General features: G+C 40.6%; 1 protein-coding gene across 1 annotated transcript in view; it reads right to left on the bottom strand.

Annotated features, from left to right (window-relative positions):
* The window catches only part of FLT3LG (fms related receptor tyrosine kinase 3 ligand), a 107,917-nt gene that overhangs the window by 45,044 nt on the left and 43,580 nt on the right, over nucleotides 1-19,293 (bottom strand). The window contains exons 2-4 of the mRNA XM_077259648.1: nucleotides 5,649-5,730; nucleotides 4,242-4,346; nucleotides 2,882-2,944 (exon numbers count right to left, since the gene is read on the bottom strand). Of these exons, the coding sequence (XP_077115763.1) occupies nucleotides 2,882-2,944; nucleotides 4,242-4,346; nucleotides 5,649-5,678 (198 nt within the window). The 5' untranslated portion in view covers nucleotides 5,679-5,730. The remainder of the gene's footprint in view (nucleotides 1-2,881; nucleotides 2,945-4,241; nucleotides 4,347-5,648; nucleotides 5,731-19,293) is intronic.

Raw genomic sequence — 19,293 nt, 5'->3', positions numbered from 1 at the left:
TGCAGTACCTCTGTGGCATCTGAACCTTCAACGGCACCACAGTTGCGTTGTATTCTCGTGCTTTGGGGCGGGGCTGTGGGTGGCCTATGGGCGGGGCTTTTTTGTGGGTGGGGCTTTAAGTGGTGCTCTGCTTACAGATACATCTATATGGCTGCTGACAGGTCACTGATCCCTCAGTGACCTGCCCTCTATTTTACATACTGCATATCTTATTGTGGTGGAGCTTGTGCTGTAGCATGAAATGATCTAGAATATCTATATTTTCATTTGATTTTGTCACATAATTTTCTAGAAAAAAAAAATATCTTAATCAAAATGGGGTCTGCGGCGTAGCATAATTTGATATTGTTGCGAGAGACTCGCGTGAGTTTCTCATATCACACAAGTGTGACCGCGGCCTAACTATAAGATGCACATGAAAGGAAAAAAAGATTTTTCGCTACCTAAAATTTTCCTGGTAGTCTTGGAAAGACCAATCACTGCAATATTCTGTTAGCACCATTCCGAACTTCATCCGTACCATGTGGCCTGCCTTGTAAATCAGTCGGCTCACACAATTACGTCTTTGTGGACCAAAAGTCCCTTTTTCAACAATATTCTTTTCATTTGGGGGGAATTTTTAACAATTTACGGGAAGGGGATTATAGTTATAGACAATAAGGTGAGTAATAAAACATAGCATAGTGATGTAAAACTTGTTCTATTAAACAAGTAAGAAGATATATTCAAAGAAGAATCAACAGAAAAAAAAGGTTAATGCAAGAAGAAAAGAATGTGGAAGGAAAACTTAGGAAAGGAAGGACGAAATGGTAAGGAAAGAAAAGGGCATAGGAGGTTGGAGCAGATAAACGCGGAGAGTCAGGACAAGATCATCCTTATTGAAACAATATTTATAATAAAACAATTTTCAATTTGCTTCGTTACAAAAGTCACTTTTTCAATCCATTCCAATTAACAATTGAGAAAGTGGCTTGCGGTTCAGATGAGGACCAGATGGCCATTTGTAAATTAACACCAGCACTTAGTCTTTTTTTATGGTCTGTTGTGTGATTCTAAGAGTCAGATTTATCACTTGAAGTCACTATTTTGCGCCAAAAAAACCCTGATCGTTAATTTTGTCTTTAACTGGTTTTCACCCAATTGTTTAGCATCAAAATTTGCTAACTTTTAAAAGAGTAGGACGTTTGTCTAAAAATACACCGAAATGAAAATTCGGCCTAAAACATTACTCCAGGCAGGAACTGAGATGCACAAAAATAAAGCGATATTTGGTAAAAGTCGCATTGTATTAATCTGTCTAAAATTAATAGATAAGCAAAGTTGTCAAGGAAAAATAAAAAGACTAAAAAAGAAAGACATCCTAAAAAGCGGTACAAACCTGAGGAGCAAATACAAAAGCCACTAATAAAGAGCAAATGACTCCAGAAAACTGGAGAAAAAGCAATGATAAATCGGGAACTTAATGTGCGACATTTTTATTGGAGCGCTATTTTAAAGTGAACCTATAAGTCAACTCATACGGGCAGCACGATTGCCACCAGGTATATTTCTCTAAAGATCTGTCCGGGCACCATAGCCCGAGGTGAGACTAGTCCGGCATCGCTCATGGCCAGTTTCGCCCACCGCTGCAGAAGATGAATGACAGGTCTCTCCTATGTGTGTACAAAGGTAAAGACCCATAAATCCCCCAAAGTATGTGGGAGAAATCAGCAGATTAGTCTCTTTTCCAGTTATGGTCCTCAGTAGAGTTGAGCGAGTTTTTCAAAATTCGATTCGGATTACGATCGGCGGCGAATATTTTATTTGCAATATTCGCCGAACACCAATGAAGTCAATGGGAGTAGAAATGACTGATATGTTCGGAATCGATCATCAAACACAAATTTGGCACAAATATGGTAGCGATATGGCACAAATATGGCAAATTCAGATTCGGAGACCGATTCCAAACATATTCGCTCAACTCTAGTCCCTAGCAGCAATAGAGATTTATGTTTCAGTCTTATATTTGACTTGCTAATCAGGGCTGGCTACAGGTACACTTTATGCATTCATTCTTCACTCCATGAGCATCCAGGAAATGCAAACGAAGTGACCAAAAGCTAAATAATAAGGCATAGCACTTTATAAGCTCTTTGCCAGATTACTAAAGATGAAATCAGAGGGGTGTAGCCCTGTTGGTCTTACTTGACTTTGGACTATAAGATGCAGATACTTTTTAGCAAGATTTATTTTCTTGCTAAAAAGTGCGTCTTACAGTTCGAAAAATATGGTAAAATGCAAAGTTACTGTCCAATTAATCTGTGTGTGGATAATGAAAATTAAAGTCAACTATTTAAAGAAGTATCCCAGTTTATGGACTGTGTTACAAGGGACCAATTTCTGCAAATATATCATTATAAGTTGCGTATGCGCTGCAAATGTTGCTGCGGAAATTTCTGTAGTTGGTGTTTTCATTTTATTCGACCCCATTCAGATTATTGGGACCAATTTTCAGTTGTAACAACTTCTGCAATGGAATTTGCTTTGTGGAAATTTACCCGTGCATGTTACAAGCATGTAATGTGGGAAGTCAGAAGATGATTTTGGAAATAAGTGGTTAACCCTCCCCCGGTTGTAGAGCCCCTGAAGATGCCAGCGTATCCTATACAAATTGTTGGTATAATCCTCCAAAATGATGGGATATGCTGAGTACAGCCAAGACTTGTCAACTATCTTGGGTGCGACTTGATCACCAGGGCTCAACAGTCTGCCCCTCAGGTGTGAAAGCAACGTTATACTTGGTGGGCAACACAGGGCTATCGATATCCTCTCCTATAGTTTAATTCACGGACTACCTGTTACAGGGCAACAGCAGTGGTAAAACATTACGTTACAATACCTTTTCCTCTTCAGGAACCATTCTTGGCAAATCCATGTTATAGTAATTTGGTAAATAATCTGCCTTAAAAAAGCAAAAACAAAATAAATTGATTTTTTTCCATTCTATGAGGTATGCAAAAATATATTGCTAACACAATCTGGCTTACAATGGGGTCCGTTGTGTTCTATTACGACGTTTGATGAAATTTGGAATAGACAGAACCCATTAAAAAAACTCAAAATATTTAGGAAAAGGCAAATAATGCACAACTCTACCTGTTTTGTAGGTGGATCTGGCCCCCTTACCTCGTTGGTTACACCAACGGTCTGTCCGCCCATGGGCGTGTTCATCTAATTAAACCCGTACACCAGATTCATCATTATTTTAGAGCATTTTATCGAGGGTTAGGGTGTGAGTTTGCTTTTTAGACATTTTTTGTGTTTGTGCAAATTTATTATCTATTTTGCATCATTTTTTAACCATTTTTTTTTTAGTCCATGTCATTTTTAGGTTTGTCGGACTATGCAGGCATGGTTTTAGATGTTTTTGACGAATTCATCCTTTTTAGAAACGTCACAAAAATTTGGCTCAATTCTTTTTTTCTGCAATTGAAAACTAACATGTAACAATTTTAAAGCTTACCGAAAGGCTAATTTCACATGAATATATAAAAAAAATATTAAAATATATATATATATATATATATATATATATATATATATATATATATATATATATATAATATATGTAAAATATAGATAAAATATATAACAAATCTTTTGATCATCCAAAAAAAACCAAAAACATTAATTTTTATACATTAGCAGTTATTTAAATTTACAAGACCGAATACAGTATCCTATCCATAAAAACTGGATGGTTGATCCGTATGGAATCCAATTTGTTTTGCACACCCATAGATATGAATAAGTGAGTCTTATCCGATGTATGGAAGCGAATAGCGCATTTTTTTTTCAAGCGGACTTTTAACTCTTTAAAAAAATGGTCATCTAAACAGACCTATTGAATAACATTAGTGTGAGTGCTGTCAATTTTTTACCAGGACCAAAAATATGGTTATGTGAATATTGCGACAGGACAGTGTGACATTTGATTCCAAAAAGGTGCAAATAAAACAAAAGAGAAAAAAAAATATTCTTGCATTTGTACCAAATTAATCAAACACACTGAACCATTTGGACGAAATTGGTGCAAAATTTGGCAGTGTGATAAGAAAGACAACAAAAATTACTAAAAAAATCTGCAAATGAAGAATCAGGGTCAAGTAACCCCAACATTGCCCAGTTAAAACAAAAAGAAAATTACACAAAAGATCACACTATTAATGGGGCAATGTAGAAATCCCTAAAAAGCTCACCAGTGTTTGGGTTTTCTGCATATATTCATCCGATATCGGATCGTTTTCAAAGATACAGCTGTTGCCAAGTCTCAACCAAATCACCAGCCAGAAAAATACAATATCCTACAAGAAACAACAAGAAAAAGAAATTAAGGTGATACGTTCTCTTCATATCTTACATTCGAAGGGTATGTGCACACAGCAGCTTTTTCAGGTGTTTCTGCTCGGTTGCCCACCTGAAAAAGCGCTAACGAAATTGTTAGTTGATATATTCGAGCCCCCAAAAATAAGGCTGATGGCTATAAAATAAAAGGACCGAAGAGAAGCTAAAGAAGACGCTTCAGGAAAAAAATTCTAAAAAAAGAAGGCTGGCAGCCATAAAAGAAAGGACCAAAGAGAGGCTAAAGAAGACGCTTCAGAAAAACCATTGTGAGTGTTTTGCTGAAGTCTCTTCCTGTAGCGAAATTCGCTGGATACTCCGGTGTCTAAAAGACGTCGTGTGCACAAACCCCGAAAATAAAAATGATTAAAATGCTCCATGATTAAGTCTTTATCCTTGGTGTTTCCACATTTTAGCAAAATGTCTGACTTGTCAAAAATATCATTTAGTCACTGGTCTATAATAAATAATTGCGGTTAGAGATAAGCGAAGCAGCAAATCAACTCACGGTATATTGATTTTGCCTAAATTTGACCAAAAAATTAGCATTCTCCTTAATTTGAATTATTGTGATTTCCACTCAAAAAAATAGGCAAAAAGACACCCTAAAGACCTCATACTTTTTAGACTAATGTTGACTGAACCTGCCAATATCGACTGGCTTGGTCGACAGTTTAATGTGTATTGGGGCACCGGCCGAGTGATAGGGGAGATGTCAATACGACGTATCCGATTTTGGACTGCTGAGTGCATTGTTCTCCTGGAGATAAGCTGCGCAACGCAAGTCTTATTGAATCTGCCCCATAATTTTTTTACTGAGTTTTTGAATGGAGACTCCAAGTTTTTGAAGAAAGTGTGGGTATGGGCACGCAACATCTTTGACAAGTGAATTCCGCCTGGAATCTGTTTCAAAAGGATCACAAAAACAAAAATAATGCATAAGTCTTCGGGCGGCTTCCATAGGTTACAGCTTAAATTATAGGAAAAAAGAAGCTGGTGGTTGAGCTGCCGCAAAACCTACGACGAAACCACCAGTGAGGCTCTCTAAGAAAAAAGACTACCGACTTTATCTTGAAGCCTCTTCGCCTATGTAAACCTTTGCATATACCCTATGCAGAGCTTCCATTCAGCTTCTACTCCAAGAACTCGTAAAAAAAACTCAGTGTGACATACAGCAAAAAAAGTGAGCTTCCTGAAGTCGTTTCCTCTAAACTTGCAATTCTGATGTATTTTCATTATCATATGAAAATAAAATGTATATTTACCTTTACCCTTAAAACATGACAATTAATCATATCTTCATAGCTGAATTTTGAGGCTGGGGGTGAAAAAGGAGGCCGTGATTTCCTGTAAGAGAGTATTGTTAGTTAATAAAAATGATTAAAAAAAAAAAATCTTCAAAATAATCAAATTCACATTTTTGACTTTCGAAATTTAAAAATGGAATTCATTGTAAAATTAGATTAGGATAATCGGGAACATTACACATTGCAAGCATGGACACTGGAAAGAACATAGTCACTGATCCCATTAGGCACTCTTAGGCATGCTTTTCTTAAGAAACAGAGCCACTCTTAGTCATTGGTTGTCTCTTTTATTGTGGCTCTGCTACATTCAAGTGTATCATATAGCCCCTTCATACAAATGATAGTATCTTTGGTTTTACCAAACCCCTTAAAGACATGTACAAATTGTCTCTTCAAGGAAGGACTAGAACTCTACTGCCACCTATTGGAAGTAGCAATCCTAACAGTCAATGTCGACCCTTCACTGAGCCTTGTCACATGACTTAAGATAAGAGCCAAACCAGATCTCAATTTGCAGACACTGTGTTTCGGGGTACTGCCCCTCATCAGTGCAAAGTGGAGATCTGGTTTGGCTGAGAGAGAGGTGTCTGACCGAGATCCAAGAAGTATTATTTCTCCTTGCGGAGAGTGACATGTTAAGCCTGTCGAGATGAGGAGACTTAAAGACGCAATGCTCCTCTGGAAAATATGCAAATTGTCTCTTCAGAGTACAGAAGATGTGTAACAGAAGTCTTATGGATTGGCCTAAAGAGCTGTGCCTTCGTCTGTTCACCAAAGATGCCGACTGGCTTATTGCCAAGAGGGTGTCACGTCCCCCTTGGAGACCTAGAGTTATAAGGTCACAACTATTAATGAATTGCAGAGATGGTGTGATTCGTGTCCTATTTTAAAATAATTTCCTTTTCATTAGTGCTGAAAGGGTTAATGACCTTCCCATGCTGACTGGGAACATACAGCATTGTTGCTCTCAGATTACAGCTAGTGATATAATTTCCTATCCCTACATATACTATCTCTGGGAGTCTCTTCCTTGCTCGTGAAACAATCTTCTTCCTGGAAGTGCAGAGCTGTGTAGTGTTGGAGTTGGGAGTAGTTGCTGGAGTGTTTTGTGTGCAGTAATTTTGTGAGTCTTTACCTCCTTATTCCTATTTAGTTTGTTTATTCCTATCTTTCTCTGTCCTCCTCCTTATTTCTGGTGAGTGGTTTGTATGATAGTGGTTTTCAGTTACCCGTTTGCATTTGTGTCTAGTTTCCCTTACATTTCTGTCCCATGCCTCATGAGGTGGGGGAGAGGACAGCTTAGAGTTTAACAGGAGCATAGTTAGGTTGGAGTCCCAGACCTCTCTACCATCAAGAGTACCCCTGGGACAATGATAGTTATGGTCCCAGATCCAGGGTTTCAGTTACCCGTTTGTATTTGTGTCTAGTTTCCCTTACATTTCTGTCCCATGCCTCATGAGGTGGGGGAGAGGACAGCTTAGAGTTTAACAGGAGCATAGTTAGGTTGGAGTCCCAGACCTCTCTACCATCAAGAGTACCCCTGGGACAATGATAGTTATGGTCCCAGATCCAGGGACATTGTTAGGCCAATCTCCCTTACTTGAGACCATCACATCGTGACCATTATGCAGCTATTATACCACATAGGTGGTTTTCCTTTATTGGATGCTTCCCATGGTTGTTCCTTCCCGGTGAAAGACCTGGCTATTCATTTCTTGCGTTGAGAAACACGTGATGGTGTCTCCGCAGCTTTTCTACATGCATTTGCATATTTCCCATCAGGGATGGGGGCAGTGTTCTGGATCACTGCGTTGAGAAACATGTGATGGTGTCTCCGCGGTGTTGGATGTTTTGATATCCCCAAGGTCATTCATCCTTTTGTTTTTAGTCTTTTCACTAGGCACTGCTCCTAATAGCCAGTTTCCTACTCCACACTGACGAGCGGTAAAAACCCCGAAACAGCTGTCTGTGGATGGATACCATGTTTTGGCATAGGTAGTTTTCCTTTATTGGATGCTGCCCTTCCCGTGGTTTTTCCTTCCCGGTGAAAGACCTGGCTATTCATTGCTTGTGTTGAGAAACACGCGATGGTGTCTCCGCAGCTTTTCTACATGCATTTGCATATTTCCCATCAGGGATGGGGCAGTGTTCTGGATCACTGCATTGAGAAACACGTGATGGTGTCTCCGCGTGTTGGATGTTTTGATCTTCACGAGGTCATTCACCCTTATGTTTAGAATCTTTTCACTAGGCACTACTCCTAATAGCCAGTTTCCTACTCCACACTGATGAGGGGCAAATACCCTTAAACAGATGTCTGTGGATGGATACCATGATTTGGCTTACGTGGTTTTCCTTTATTGGATGCTGCCCTTCCCATGGTTGTTCCTTCCCGGTGAAAGACCTGGCTATTCATTGCTTGCGTTGAGAAACACGTGATGGTGTCTCCGCAGCTTTTCTACATGCATTATACAGCTGACATCTGCTTATAACAGCATCTAAGTGGGTAGACAGAGAGGGGGGTCTCTAAAATTCATAATATCACTATACCTGTGCTAGAGGAAATAGCTTTTTATTTGTATGCAAATGAGGGGACTTCAGTGCATCATGTCCAAAATTTCAGTGTACCGTTACACCCCCTTATTTGCATACTTGTAAACTTCCCCAGCTTTAGATTGACAGTGATTGCTTCCCAAAGCAAACACTGCTTGGACCTTTGCCACTATGTGTGCGCACTTCTTTGGTCCCTCTGCTCCTCACCGCCACTTATCGTCACATATTCTCATTGCTGCCGTGGGTGTTGGTGTCCCCAATTGTTCATATGCGCAAGCAAGGCCACAGCACTTGTTGTGACATTTCATGCCACAGAATCCTCCCAGGCCTTATCAGAGCCTAATGTCCTGGCCTAGCATGAGGGGAGATTTCAATGCTCGTAGCTGTGATCAGAAGATGAGGTGACGACTGGACGGGTGACAGTGAAGAGCGGTGGGGCAGTACAGATGAGCAGTGAGGTGAATATAAGGATTTCTTTTATTTTTTACATTTATTAAACTCTGGGTTTGAAGATTTCCCAGAGCATAATAAAGGACATTACTACATTTGTGGAGAATAACTTGTCGGTGAATCGAATTCAAAATCCATTCGAACAGGTGAATTAGAATTTTGCCAGATCCGCTCGTATTTAGTGAACACAAAGTGTGAAAAATCCAAACCATTTAAAAATTTTTTTTGAAAGTAGTAAAACAGAAAACGGTAAGTAAACTATATAAATTCGGTATCACCATTGTGGTACTAACACAGGGAACAAATTTACCATGTCAATCTTAAATGCGCCGTAAACAAACTCAAAAAGCTATTGTGTAAATGATAGGGGTTTGTTTTTCTTAATTCTAGCTCACAAAGATCTTTTTTCTGCTTTGCAATATGTTACACATAATATTAAATAATAACGTCATCGCAAAATACAACTCACCATGAAAAAAACATTCTCTCACGCGACTTTGTTGGTCTGAGAAAAACACAATTTGCTCTCTTGGTAAAAAAAATGAAAAGCGAAAGTGAAAAGAAAAATAGACTTGGCCATGACAGAGGTCGCCAGCTCTCCAGATTATATGTAGCCCAGTAACTAGATAACATAGCCACATTACCCAATTAGATTTTCACATACACCTCATAACCATTTTTTTTTTCAGATGAGTCCTTTGTCCCCTACATGCCTTTAACGTTCCCGAATAAGGGTTCAATTGCTTTCCGATTTGCATACTAAATTTATCCATTTCAGTGAATGGGTTTGTGAGAAAAATGGACAGCACGTGGCATCCCTGCTGAATCCATGTTCTGCCAGACTAAGGGCTCTTTCAGACATCAGCGATCATTGGCCTAATCTCGAATCACAATGCACGGACTGACCGCACACCTCCTTAGTCGAGCGTGACAGCCTCATATGAAGTCGTCACGCTCGGTTCAGATGTGCGGTCAGTCTGTGCATTGTGATCTATGCATTGATCTTAGCTCTATTACTGTACCTATGTACGGAGTTTGGCTCTATTACTGTATCTACAGTGGGTGAAATAAGTATTTGATCCCTTGCTGATTTTGCAAGTTTGCCCACTTACAAAGACATGAACAGTCTGTAATTTTAAGGTAGGTTAATTTTAATATTGAGAGATAGAATATCAAAAATAAAATCCAGAAAATCACATTGTATAAATTACTAGCTGTACTACCCGGCTTCGCCCGGGGTAATAACTGCTGTTAGCAAAATAGAATGTATTAACAAAAATTTATTCTGCACAAAAAAAACACAAACCAAATAGATAGAAATTTAATTATTAAAAGGCAAAAACTAAGCTAATAGAAGCATTGTACAACATATATTTCAACACCAGAGATATTCCACACAGATTTAACTAAATTGGCCAAGTAATGTGAAGTAATCTTCTACTACTTATTCGAGAGCCTTTTGATAAACGACATTCTTAGTTTTTCCTTCAGGTGCAAAGACAAACAGATTTTTGGCTGTTCCAACTCTTGAACAGGCCACATAAAGTTGACCATGAGAAAAGCATGGAGATTGTAAATCTAAGCTAGCTGAAGAGCCCGGCGTTGCCTGGGCATAGTAAATATCTGTGGTTAGTTATAGCACCTCACTTCTCTTATTTTCCCATCACGCCTCTCATTTTCCCCATCACATCTTTCATTTTCCCCCTCACATCTCTCATTTTCTCCCTCACACCTCTCATTTTCCCCCTCACTCCTCTTATTTTCCTCCTCACTCCTCTCATTCCCCCCTAACACTTGTCATTTCGACCTCACATCTGTCATTTTCCGATCACTCCACTATTTTCCCTCACTCCTCTCATATTGCACTCACACCTTTTCATTTTCACCTCACACCTCTCATTTTCACCTCAGTATATACATGTTTGTCATCTCCCTTATATATAGTATACACCTGTATGTCATCTCCTGTATATAGTATATACCTGTATGTCATCTCCCCTGTATATAGTATATACCTGTATGTCATCTCCTCCTATATATAGTATATACCTGTATGTAATCTCCTCCTGTATATAGTATATACCTGTGTGTCATCTCACCTATATATAGTATATATATGTGTGTCATCTCCTCCTGTATATAGTATATACCTGTATGTCATCTCCTCCTATACATAGCATATACCTGTATGTCATCTCCTCCTGTATATACTATATACCTGTAGGTAATCTGCTCCTGTATATAGTATATACCTGTGTGTCATCTCCTTCTGTATATAGTATATACCTGTATGTCATCTCCTGCTGTATGTAGTATGTACCTGTATGTCATCTCCTCCTCTATATAGTATATACCTGTGTGTCATCTCTCCTGTATATAGTATATATCTGTGTGTCATCTCCTCCTGCATATAGTATATACCTGTGTGTCATCTCCCCTGTAAATAGTATATACCTGTGTGTCATCTCCTCCTGTATATAGTATATATCTGTATGTCATCTCCTCCTGTATTAGACCTCGTTCACACGTTATTTGGTCAGTATTTTTACCTCAGTATTTGAAAGCTAAATTGGCAGCCTGATAAATCTCCAGCCAACAGTAAGCCGACCCCCTGGCAGTATATATTAGCTCACACATACACATAATAGACTGGTCATGTGACTGACAGCTGCCGGATTCCTATATGGTACATTTGTTGCTCTTGTAGTTTTTCAGCTTATTAATCAGATTTTTATTTTTGAAGGATAATACCAGACTTGTGTGTGTTTTAGGGCGAGTTTCGTGTGTCAAGTTGTGTGTGTTGAGTTGCGTGTGGCAACATGCATGTAGCGACTTTTGAGAGATGAGTTTTGTGTGGCAACATGCGTGTAGCAACTTTTTGTGTGTCGAGTTGCATGTGACAGGTTAGTGTAGCAAGTTGTGTGCAGCAAGTTTTGCGCATGGCGAGTTTTGCGCGTGGCGAGTTTTATGTGTGGTGCCTTTTGAGTATGTGCAAGTTTTGTGTGAGGCAACTTTTGCATGTATTGCAACTTTTGTGCATGTGGCAATTTTTCCGCGTGTGCAAGTTTTGCGTGTGGCGAGTTTTCCATGAGGTGAGTTTTGCACGTGTGGCGAGTTTTGCATGTGGAGAGTTTTGCGTGTGGCGAGTTTTGAGCTGCGACTTTTGTGTTTCAACTTTTATGTGGCGAGGTTGGTGTATGTGTGGTGAAATGTGCGCTGAGGGTGGTATATGTGTTTGAGCACGTGGTAGTGTGTGGCGCATTTTGTGTGTGTGTTCATATCCCCGTGGTGGTGTGGTGATTATCCCATGTCGGGGCCCCACCTTAGCAACTATACAGTATATACTCTTTGGCGCCATCGCTCTTTGGCGCCATCGCTCTCATTCCTTAAGTCCCCCTTGTTCACATCTGGCAGCTGTTAATTTGCCTCCAACACTTTTCCTTTCATTTTTTCCCCATTATGTAGATAGGGGCAAAATTGTTTGGTGAATTGAAAAGCGCGGGATTAAAATTTCACCTCACAACATAGCCTATGACGCTCTCGGGGTCTAGACGTGTGACTGTGCAAAATTTTGTGCCTGTAGCTGCGACGGTTCAGATGCCAATCCCGGACATACATACACACATACATACATACACACATTCAGCTTTATATATTAGATATAAATGTATTTGCATTTTGCAGGGAGAAATAAGTATTTGATCCCTTTTGGAAACAAGACTTAATACTTGGTGGCAAAACCCTTGTTGGCAAGCACAGCAGTCCAACATTTCTTTTAGTTGATGATGAGGTTTGCGCACATGTCAGGAGGAATTTTGGTCCACTCCTCTTTGCAGATCATCTCTAAATCATTAAGATTTAGAGGCTGTCGCTTCGCAACTCGGAGCTTTCACTCCCTCCATAAGATTTCTATGGTATTGAGGTCTGGAGACTGGCTAGGCCACTCCATGACCTTAATGTGCTTCTTTTTGAGCCACTCCTTTGTTGCCTTGGCTGTACATTTTGGGTCATTGTCTTGCTGGAAGACCCAGCCACAACCCATTTTTAATGTCCTGGCAGAGGGAAGGAGGTTGTCACTCAGGATTTTACGGTACATGGCTCCATCCATTCTCCCATTGATGTGGTGAGGTAGTCCTGTGCCCTTAGCAGAGAAACACCCCCAAGACATGTTTCCGCCTCCATTCTTGACAGTGAGGACAGTGTTCTTTGGGTCATAGGCAGAATTTCTCTTCCTATAAACATTACGAGTTAAGTTAATGCCAAAGACCTTCATTTTTGTCTAATCTGACCACAGCACCTTCTCCCAATCACTCACAGAATCATCCAGGTGTTCATTGGCAAACTTCAGATGGGCCTGCACATGTGCCTTCTTGAGCAGGGGGACCTTTTCGGGCACAGCAGGATTTTAAACCTTTACGGCGTAATGTGTTACTAATGGTTTTCTTGGTAACTGTGGCCCAGCTGCCTTGATATCATTAACAAGTTCCCCCTGTGTAGTTTTGGGCTGATCTCTCACCTTCCTCATGATCAAGGATACCCCACGAGGTGAGATTTTGCATGACGATCGATGTCGTCATTTTGTATTTCTTCCATTTTCTTACTATTGCACCAACAGTTGTCTTCTTATCACCCAGCATCTTACTTATGGTTTTGTAGCCCATTCCAGCTTTGTGCAGGTCTATGATCTTGTCCCTGACATCCTTAGAAAGCTCTTTGGTCTTGCCCATGTTGTAGAGGCTAGAGTCTGACTGATTGAGTCTGTGGACAGGCGTCTTTTATAAAGGTGACTATGTAAGACAGCTGTCTTTAATGCAGGTAATGGGTTAATTAGGAACGTCTAACTGGTCTGTAGGAGCCAGAACTCTTAATGGTCGGTAGGGGATCAAATATTTATTTCTCACTGCAAAATGCAAATAAATGTATATAATTTATGATTTTCTGGATTTTATTTTTGCATGTTTGCCCTTTTTTGACAAAATAAAGCAAAAAATCTTCTCCGGATCATAACTTAATTCGTCAAAGAGTGTCAATTTCAGAAGTAGGTAAGTGTAATATAAAACAGTAATTCTGTAACAGTTTGGCTTCAGCCTGTGTCACGGCTCCAAAAATAGTACAGGGCAGAAATAGAATGTAATACTTATCCACCGCCATTCTCTAGTTCCCACCAGAAATCAAAGACCACAGTTATGTAAATGTAATGGCCAGATAAGAACCAACAACCCATAATAAAAGCGGGCAGAGGTCATCAGTGCCAATGAGCTATTATACGGAACACTTATAAGTCATCCCCAACGAAAATAAAAAAATATATAACTCAGTTTTCGTTAATAAGGACCTGTTCATATTAAACCATGTGAATATGCAAATTGTCTCTTCAGAGAGAAGAGGACTAGAACTCTAGAACCACGTATTGGAAGCAGCAATCCTAAAAGTCAATATCAACCCTTTAACGAGCCTTGAAATATGACTTAGGACAAAATCCAAACCAGAATCTCAATTTGCGGACACTGTTTCAAGGTGTTGCCACTCATCAGTGCAAAGCATGAGATCTTATCTTGATAGGTGAGATAGGTGAGAGGCTCTGGTCTAAGGGTAACATTTTTACTTGTGGAGAGTGACAAGCCAGGCCTGGCATGTCAGAGTGAGAAGACTTAGAAGCCATACATGCACCTCTGGAAAATTATATATGCTAATTCTCAGAGCTTCTCACCTAGCCAAATCAGATCTCATACTTTGCACTGATGAAGGGCAACATCCTGAAACACTGTTTCTGCAAATTGAGATTCTGGTTTGGCTTTTATCCTAAGTGATTTTGCAGGGATCGTTAAAGAGTCTATATTGACTTTTAGGATTGTCGCTTCCAATAGGTGGCGCTAAGAGTTCTAGTACTCTTCCTTTCTGATGAGACAATTTGCATATTTAATTTCCAAGAGGAGAATGCATGGCATATACGGTAAGTCTCCTCACTCTGACATGCCGGGCTTGGCTTTGCACTCTCCACAAAGAGAAACGCTACCCCTTAAACCCACATTATGTGAATGACATTTTTAAAGGATCCAGTCCAGTTTGCTACTTGGTCTGTGTAGAGACAGGAATTGATGCTCTGTCGTTACACCAGATGCCGGCCCACCGCGGCCTGAGAAGGGCTGCAACAGTCAAGTGACTTTGTGCTGTGCCTCATCATAGAACATGCAATGATGCACTCACTGCTCAAGTCACTTCACGGATAGTAGCAATTGGATACTGTAAAACTTAACCTTTAATAGGTTCATCAAAAAATGTCATATACACTAGAACAAAATACAAAAATAGAAAAGGAACCCCAGTGAATTACTGTGCCCTAGGAACCCAACACAGAAAAGGAAAAACAATCTACAAAAACAGCACACGGAAACATGTGAAATGGCAGCACTATTGGTCTCTGAATACGAAACAATCAGAGAGGAGAGGCAGATAAACACTTAGGTAACAAAAAGGATAACTCTATGAGAACATTTGAGCAGGACCAAATTTGCCAATAAACATATACACACTGGTCGAGCTTATTGTACCGAATATCACACTGTCTAGATCAATATCTTATTGTTTTATTTGAAAAAACTGACCGTCACATCCATACATAGACTAAGTGTGAACAGGTGCTGAACCTAGAGTAACCAACTCATATACAGTCAAGTAAAAAAGGCAGCACACTGCAGCGCTAAGACATGCAAACATGAAACATGAAAACTGAACTGCATTACTGCACTTGAAATATGAAAAATGAGAGCGTTTAGCGCATAAAAATGGCCAATTTTATGTGTACCTGATAGCCACTTTACGGCATCTCTCTTATATCAGGTCCTACGCTTGCCTTCCTCGCTGAGAATAAATGTCTCCATGTGAAAGGGTACCTGTGAAAACCTCTTCCTAGACTCATATTCTCTATCTCTGTGGAGGGCCATTTTTATGCGCTAAACGCTCTCATTTTTCATATTTCAAGTGCAGTAATGCAGTTCAGTTTTCATGTTTCATGTTTGCATGTCTTAGCGCTACAGTGTGCTGCCTTTTTTACTTGACTGTATATGAGTTGGTTACTCTAGGTTCAGCACCTGTTCACACTTAGTCTATGTATGGATGTGACGGTCAGTTTTTTCAAATATATTATTTAGCCTTCTGACCGAGCACTCCGCCTCCTAGCCTCAGGTGTTTTAATTGCAGCAGGTCCAGTACCCCTCCTTGGCCATTTTTATGCACTAAACGCTTTTATTTTTCATATTTCAAGTGCAGTAATGCAGTTCAGGTTTCATGTTTGCATGTCTTAGCGCTGCAGTGTGCTGCCTTTTTTACTTGACTGTATACGAGTTGGTTACTCTAGGTTCAGCACCTGTTCACACTTAGTCTATGTATGGATGTGACATAACAGACATTACTTATGAGATAAGCATGCAAAATAAGGCGGATGCGATTGGTATCAGCACCGTCTTAAACCCACAAAGGCATGATTCAGCGTTCACTTAGCACCTTATTGCAATGACACTAACAGAGGTAAACACAGACCAGATGTGCCACACTAGAAGAAAAAACCGATGACAATTGAGGCATAGGACGAGAGAGATGATACTACTGTGTGGAAGAAAAAATTGAATAAACTCCCAATGAAAAAGATGTACAGGATCTTAATAAATTCATAAAGTGGTTGCTCGTCCTAATGCTTGATAAAGACCCTCTGAGGTTGAAACGTTGCACTTATGGCACAATAAAGTGTTTTTTGTCTTCACCTGGATTGGATGCTGTCCTTCACTTCGAATCTTTGGTATCTCATAAGTAATGTCTGTTATACACAGGCAGACATCCATTTAATGAGCGGCACAAATTGGGACTTTCCTGCCTGGGGAGATACTTACCAGCGCATGACATACGTCCCTACACATGGGTATGAGGGCGGATAAGCTATAGGTCTGGACGCCTGCGTTTCACCTCATTGTGATGTTTGCGGTCCATGACTCCTGACGAGTGCCCCTATCATACCGGAAGTAATCTTCATGACCCTGAGACGCGTCACACGCCAAAGGCGGGGCTTCCCTGACGTGCCGACAGTCTAAATCTTTAAATTTCACAGAATTGGGGAGACCAGTAAGGCAGCCAACGCAGATCTTGAGACTCCCCTGATGATTCCATAAGGATGAAATGCTTCGGGAGACGCTATTTATATTCGAGGCTTCATTTTTATCTCACCGCCTTTGAAAGGTTGCACCATGAGACAACATTTCTTCAATCTGCGGTGAGATCTACCCACATTTGTGGGCTGTTGTTTATATGGCTCCATGCATTATCAGCGTGCAAATGGAGCATTAAGAGCAAATAAATTAATTGATAGTCCGCAAAACTGACCACTACGGAATGCTCATAGAATTTGATGAGGAAGCATGGTTCCCTCCGTATATGTGTGCTTTTTGCGGTTATGAATGCTTTTTTAAGATTTGGAAGCTTCTATTATATCTTGCTGCATTTGTACTGACAGCAACTATGGTTCATGATGGACAAGCGAATTAATTAACTATGGTTTATATGAACTCAGAAACAGTATATTTTTTACAATAGGAGGTAAAAGCAATACGGTTTATTAAGCTCCTACGGGTTCTAGGAAAAGAGAACTCACAGCTGTATTCAACACTGCACATGATATTGTCTGTATGACAACAATAAGATATTGATCTAGACAGTGTGATATTCGGTACAATAAGCTCGACCAGTGTGTATATGTTTATTGGCAAATTTAGTCCTGCTCAAATGTTCTCATAGAGTTATCCTTTTTGTTCCCCAAGTGTTTATCTGCCTCTCCTCTCTGATTGTTTCGTATTCAGAGACCAATAGTGCTGTCATTTCACATGTTTCTGTAGATTGCTTTTCCTTTTCTGTGTTGGGTTCCTAGGGCACAGGAATTCACTGGGGTTCCTTTTCTAATTTTGTATTTTGTTCTAGTGTATATGACATTTTTTAATGAACCTATTAAAGGTTAAGTTTTATAGTATCCAATTGCTACTATCCATTTGATTTATCTTGGATTACTTACCCAGCTTGTTAATAATCAAGTCACTTGACCCCTGCGGTCAATCAAAGGTCAGTTGATGGAACAATTACATCACCGCTTCCTGACTCTTCACAGACCATATAGCGACCTGCACTGGATCCAGGTAGGTGAGTATGACTAAGTTTGTTATTTTTTACGTATCCAGTCCCCTGAAAAAAAGTTTCATTTTGCCTGGACAACCTCTTTAATTTAATGCCAGCATAAATATTGGATGCACTGTAATAGGACTGCATAATGCTAAAATGTGGTGAATTTATTATACTTGCTTATATAGCACCATCATATTCTACAGCACAGTGAATAAATAATACTGCCAAAGCGTAATAACAAAAGATCATAAAGTGATTCAATACTATCAAATAACTACAATAGTGACTGAAAATGACACCATAACAATCTTGAACAATACCGCCACAGCGTGACTGATAACCGTGATTGTGTAGTGAATGAATACCGCCACATACTGAGTAAACAATACCATCATAATGTTTCCTAACAATGAAATGAAGCAATAAGGAATTACCATATGTACTCGAGTATAAGCTGAGATTTTCAGCACTTTATGCTGAAAAAGCCTCCCTCGGCTTATACACGAGTGAGGGTCCCACAAGATGGAAGGGGAACAGTAGCGGCAGAGCAGCAGTTCACAGGAGGCAGGAGCTGGCAGCTGCGGCTAAAGCCTGTGGTCACTGCTAAAGAGAAATGAATATTCACTGCGCTGGCAGTGAGTATTCATTGCTCTTTAATAGCGTGCACAGTAGTCGCAACCGCCTGCTTCCTGCTGCAGTCGAGTGATCACGTGTTCCCGCTACTTAACAGAAATGAATGTTCACTTCTTTCCACTCCCATGGGCATGGAGTGCACTGAATATTCATTCACTTAAGTAGCGGCACACGTAATCGCCCTGTCGCCGCAGGAAGCCGGCGGCTGTTGCTACTGTGCCTGCTACTAAATAGCAATGAATGAATACTCACTTCCCTCCACGCACAGAGTGAAGAGCAGTGGGTACTCCAGCAGCCGTCCTCTGCTTGTAAGCAGCGCATGATGCTAGTATGGATATGAGGGTACCTCATCCTCATCGGATACCCCAGTTGCCGTGGAGGCCGACGCCCAGAGCTTCGAGGACGACTCCCCTGCAGGACTTCGCCTCCAGATGCAAGAGCTAACCAAGAGCGTTGCTGCCCTAGCCCGGACGGTGCAGTCCCTACAGGAGGCCCCCAAGGAAAAGATCCAGCTAGCCTCCGGACCAGAAGATGTCCCCTGGACGCGACAGAAGAGGACCCCACCGACCAGAGGCCGGGACAGCGATCGCTTCCATCAGGACGGACGACCCATCTGCCGCCGATGTCACCAGGTGGGCCACCTTGCAAGGTACTGTCCTTTAAACGAGAAACCCCTGGGGCAAAGGGCCAACCCCCAGGAGCAGGATGGTCAGGCCCGCAGCACTGGAGAACCAAGTATATTGGAGGACGACCAGTTCTCCCTGTAGTGGTTGATGGAATCCCCTTGAACGCTTTGCTGGACACC

This window comes from Ranitomeya variabilis, chromosome 4 (genome assembly GCF_051348905.1).
Source record: "Ranitomeya variabilis isolate aRanVar5 chromosome 4, aRanVar5.hap1, whole genome shotgun sequence".
Taxonomy (NCBI): domain Eukaryota; kingdom Metazoa; phylum Chordata; class Amphibia; order Anura; family Dendrobatidae; genus Ranitomeya; species Ranitomeya variabilis.
This window is presented reverse-complemented; position numbering and strand designations above follow the sequence as displayed.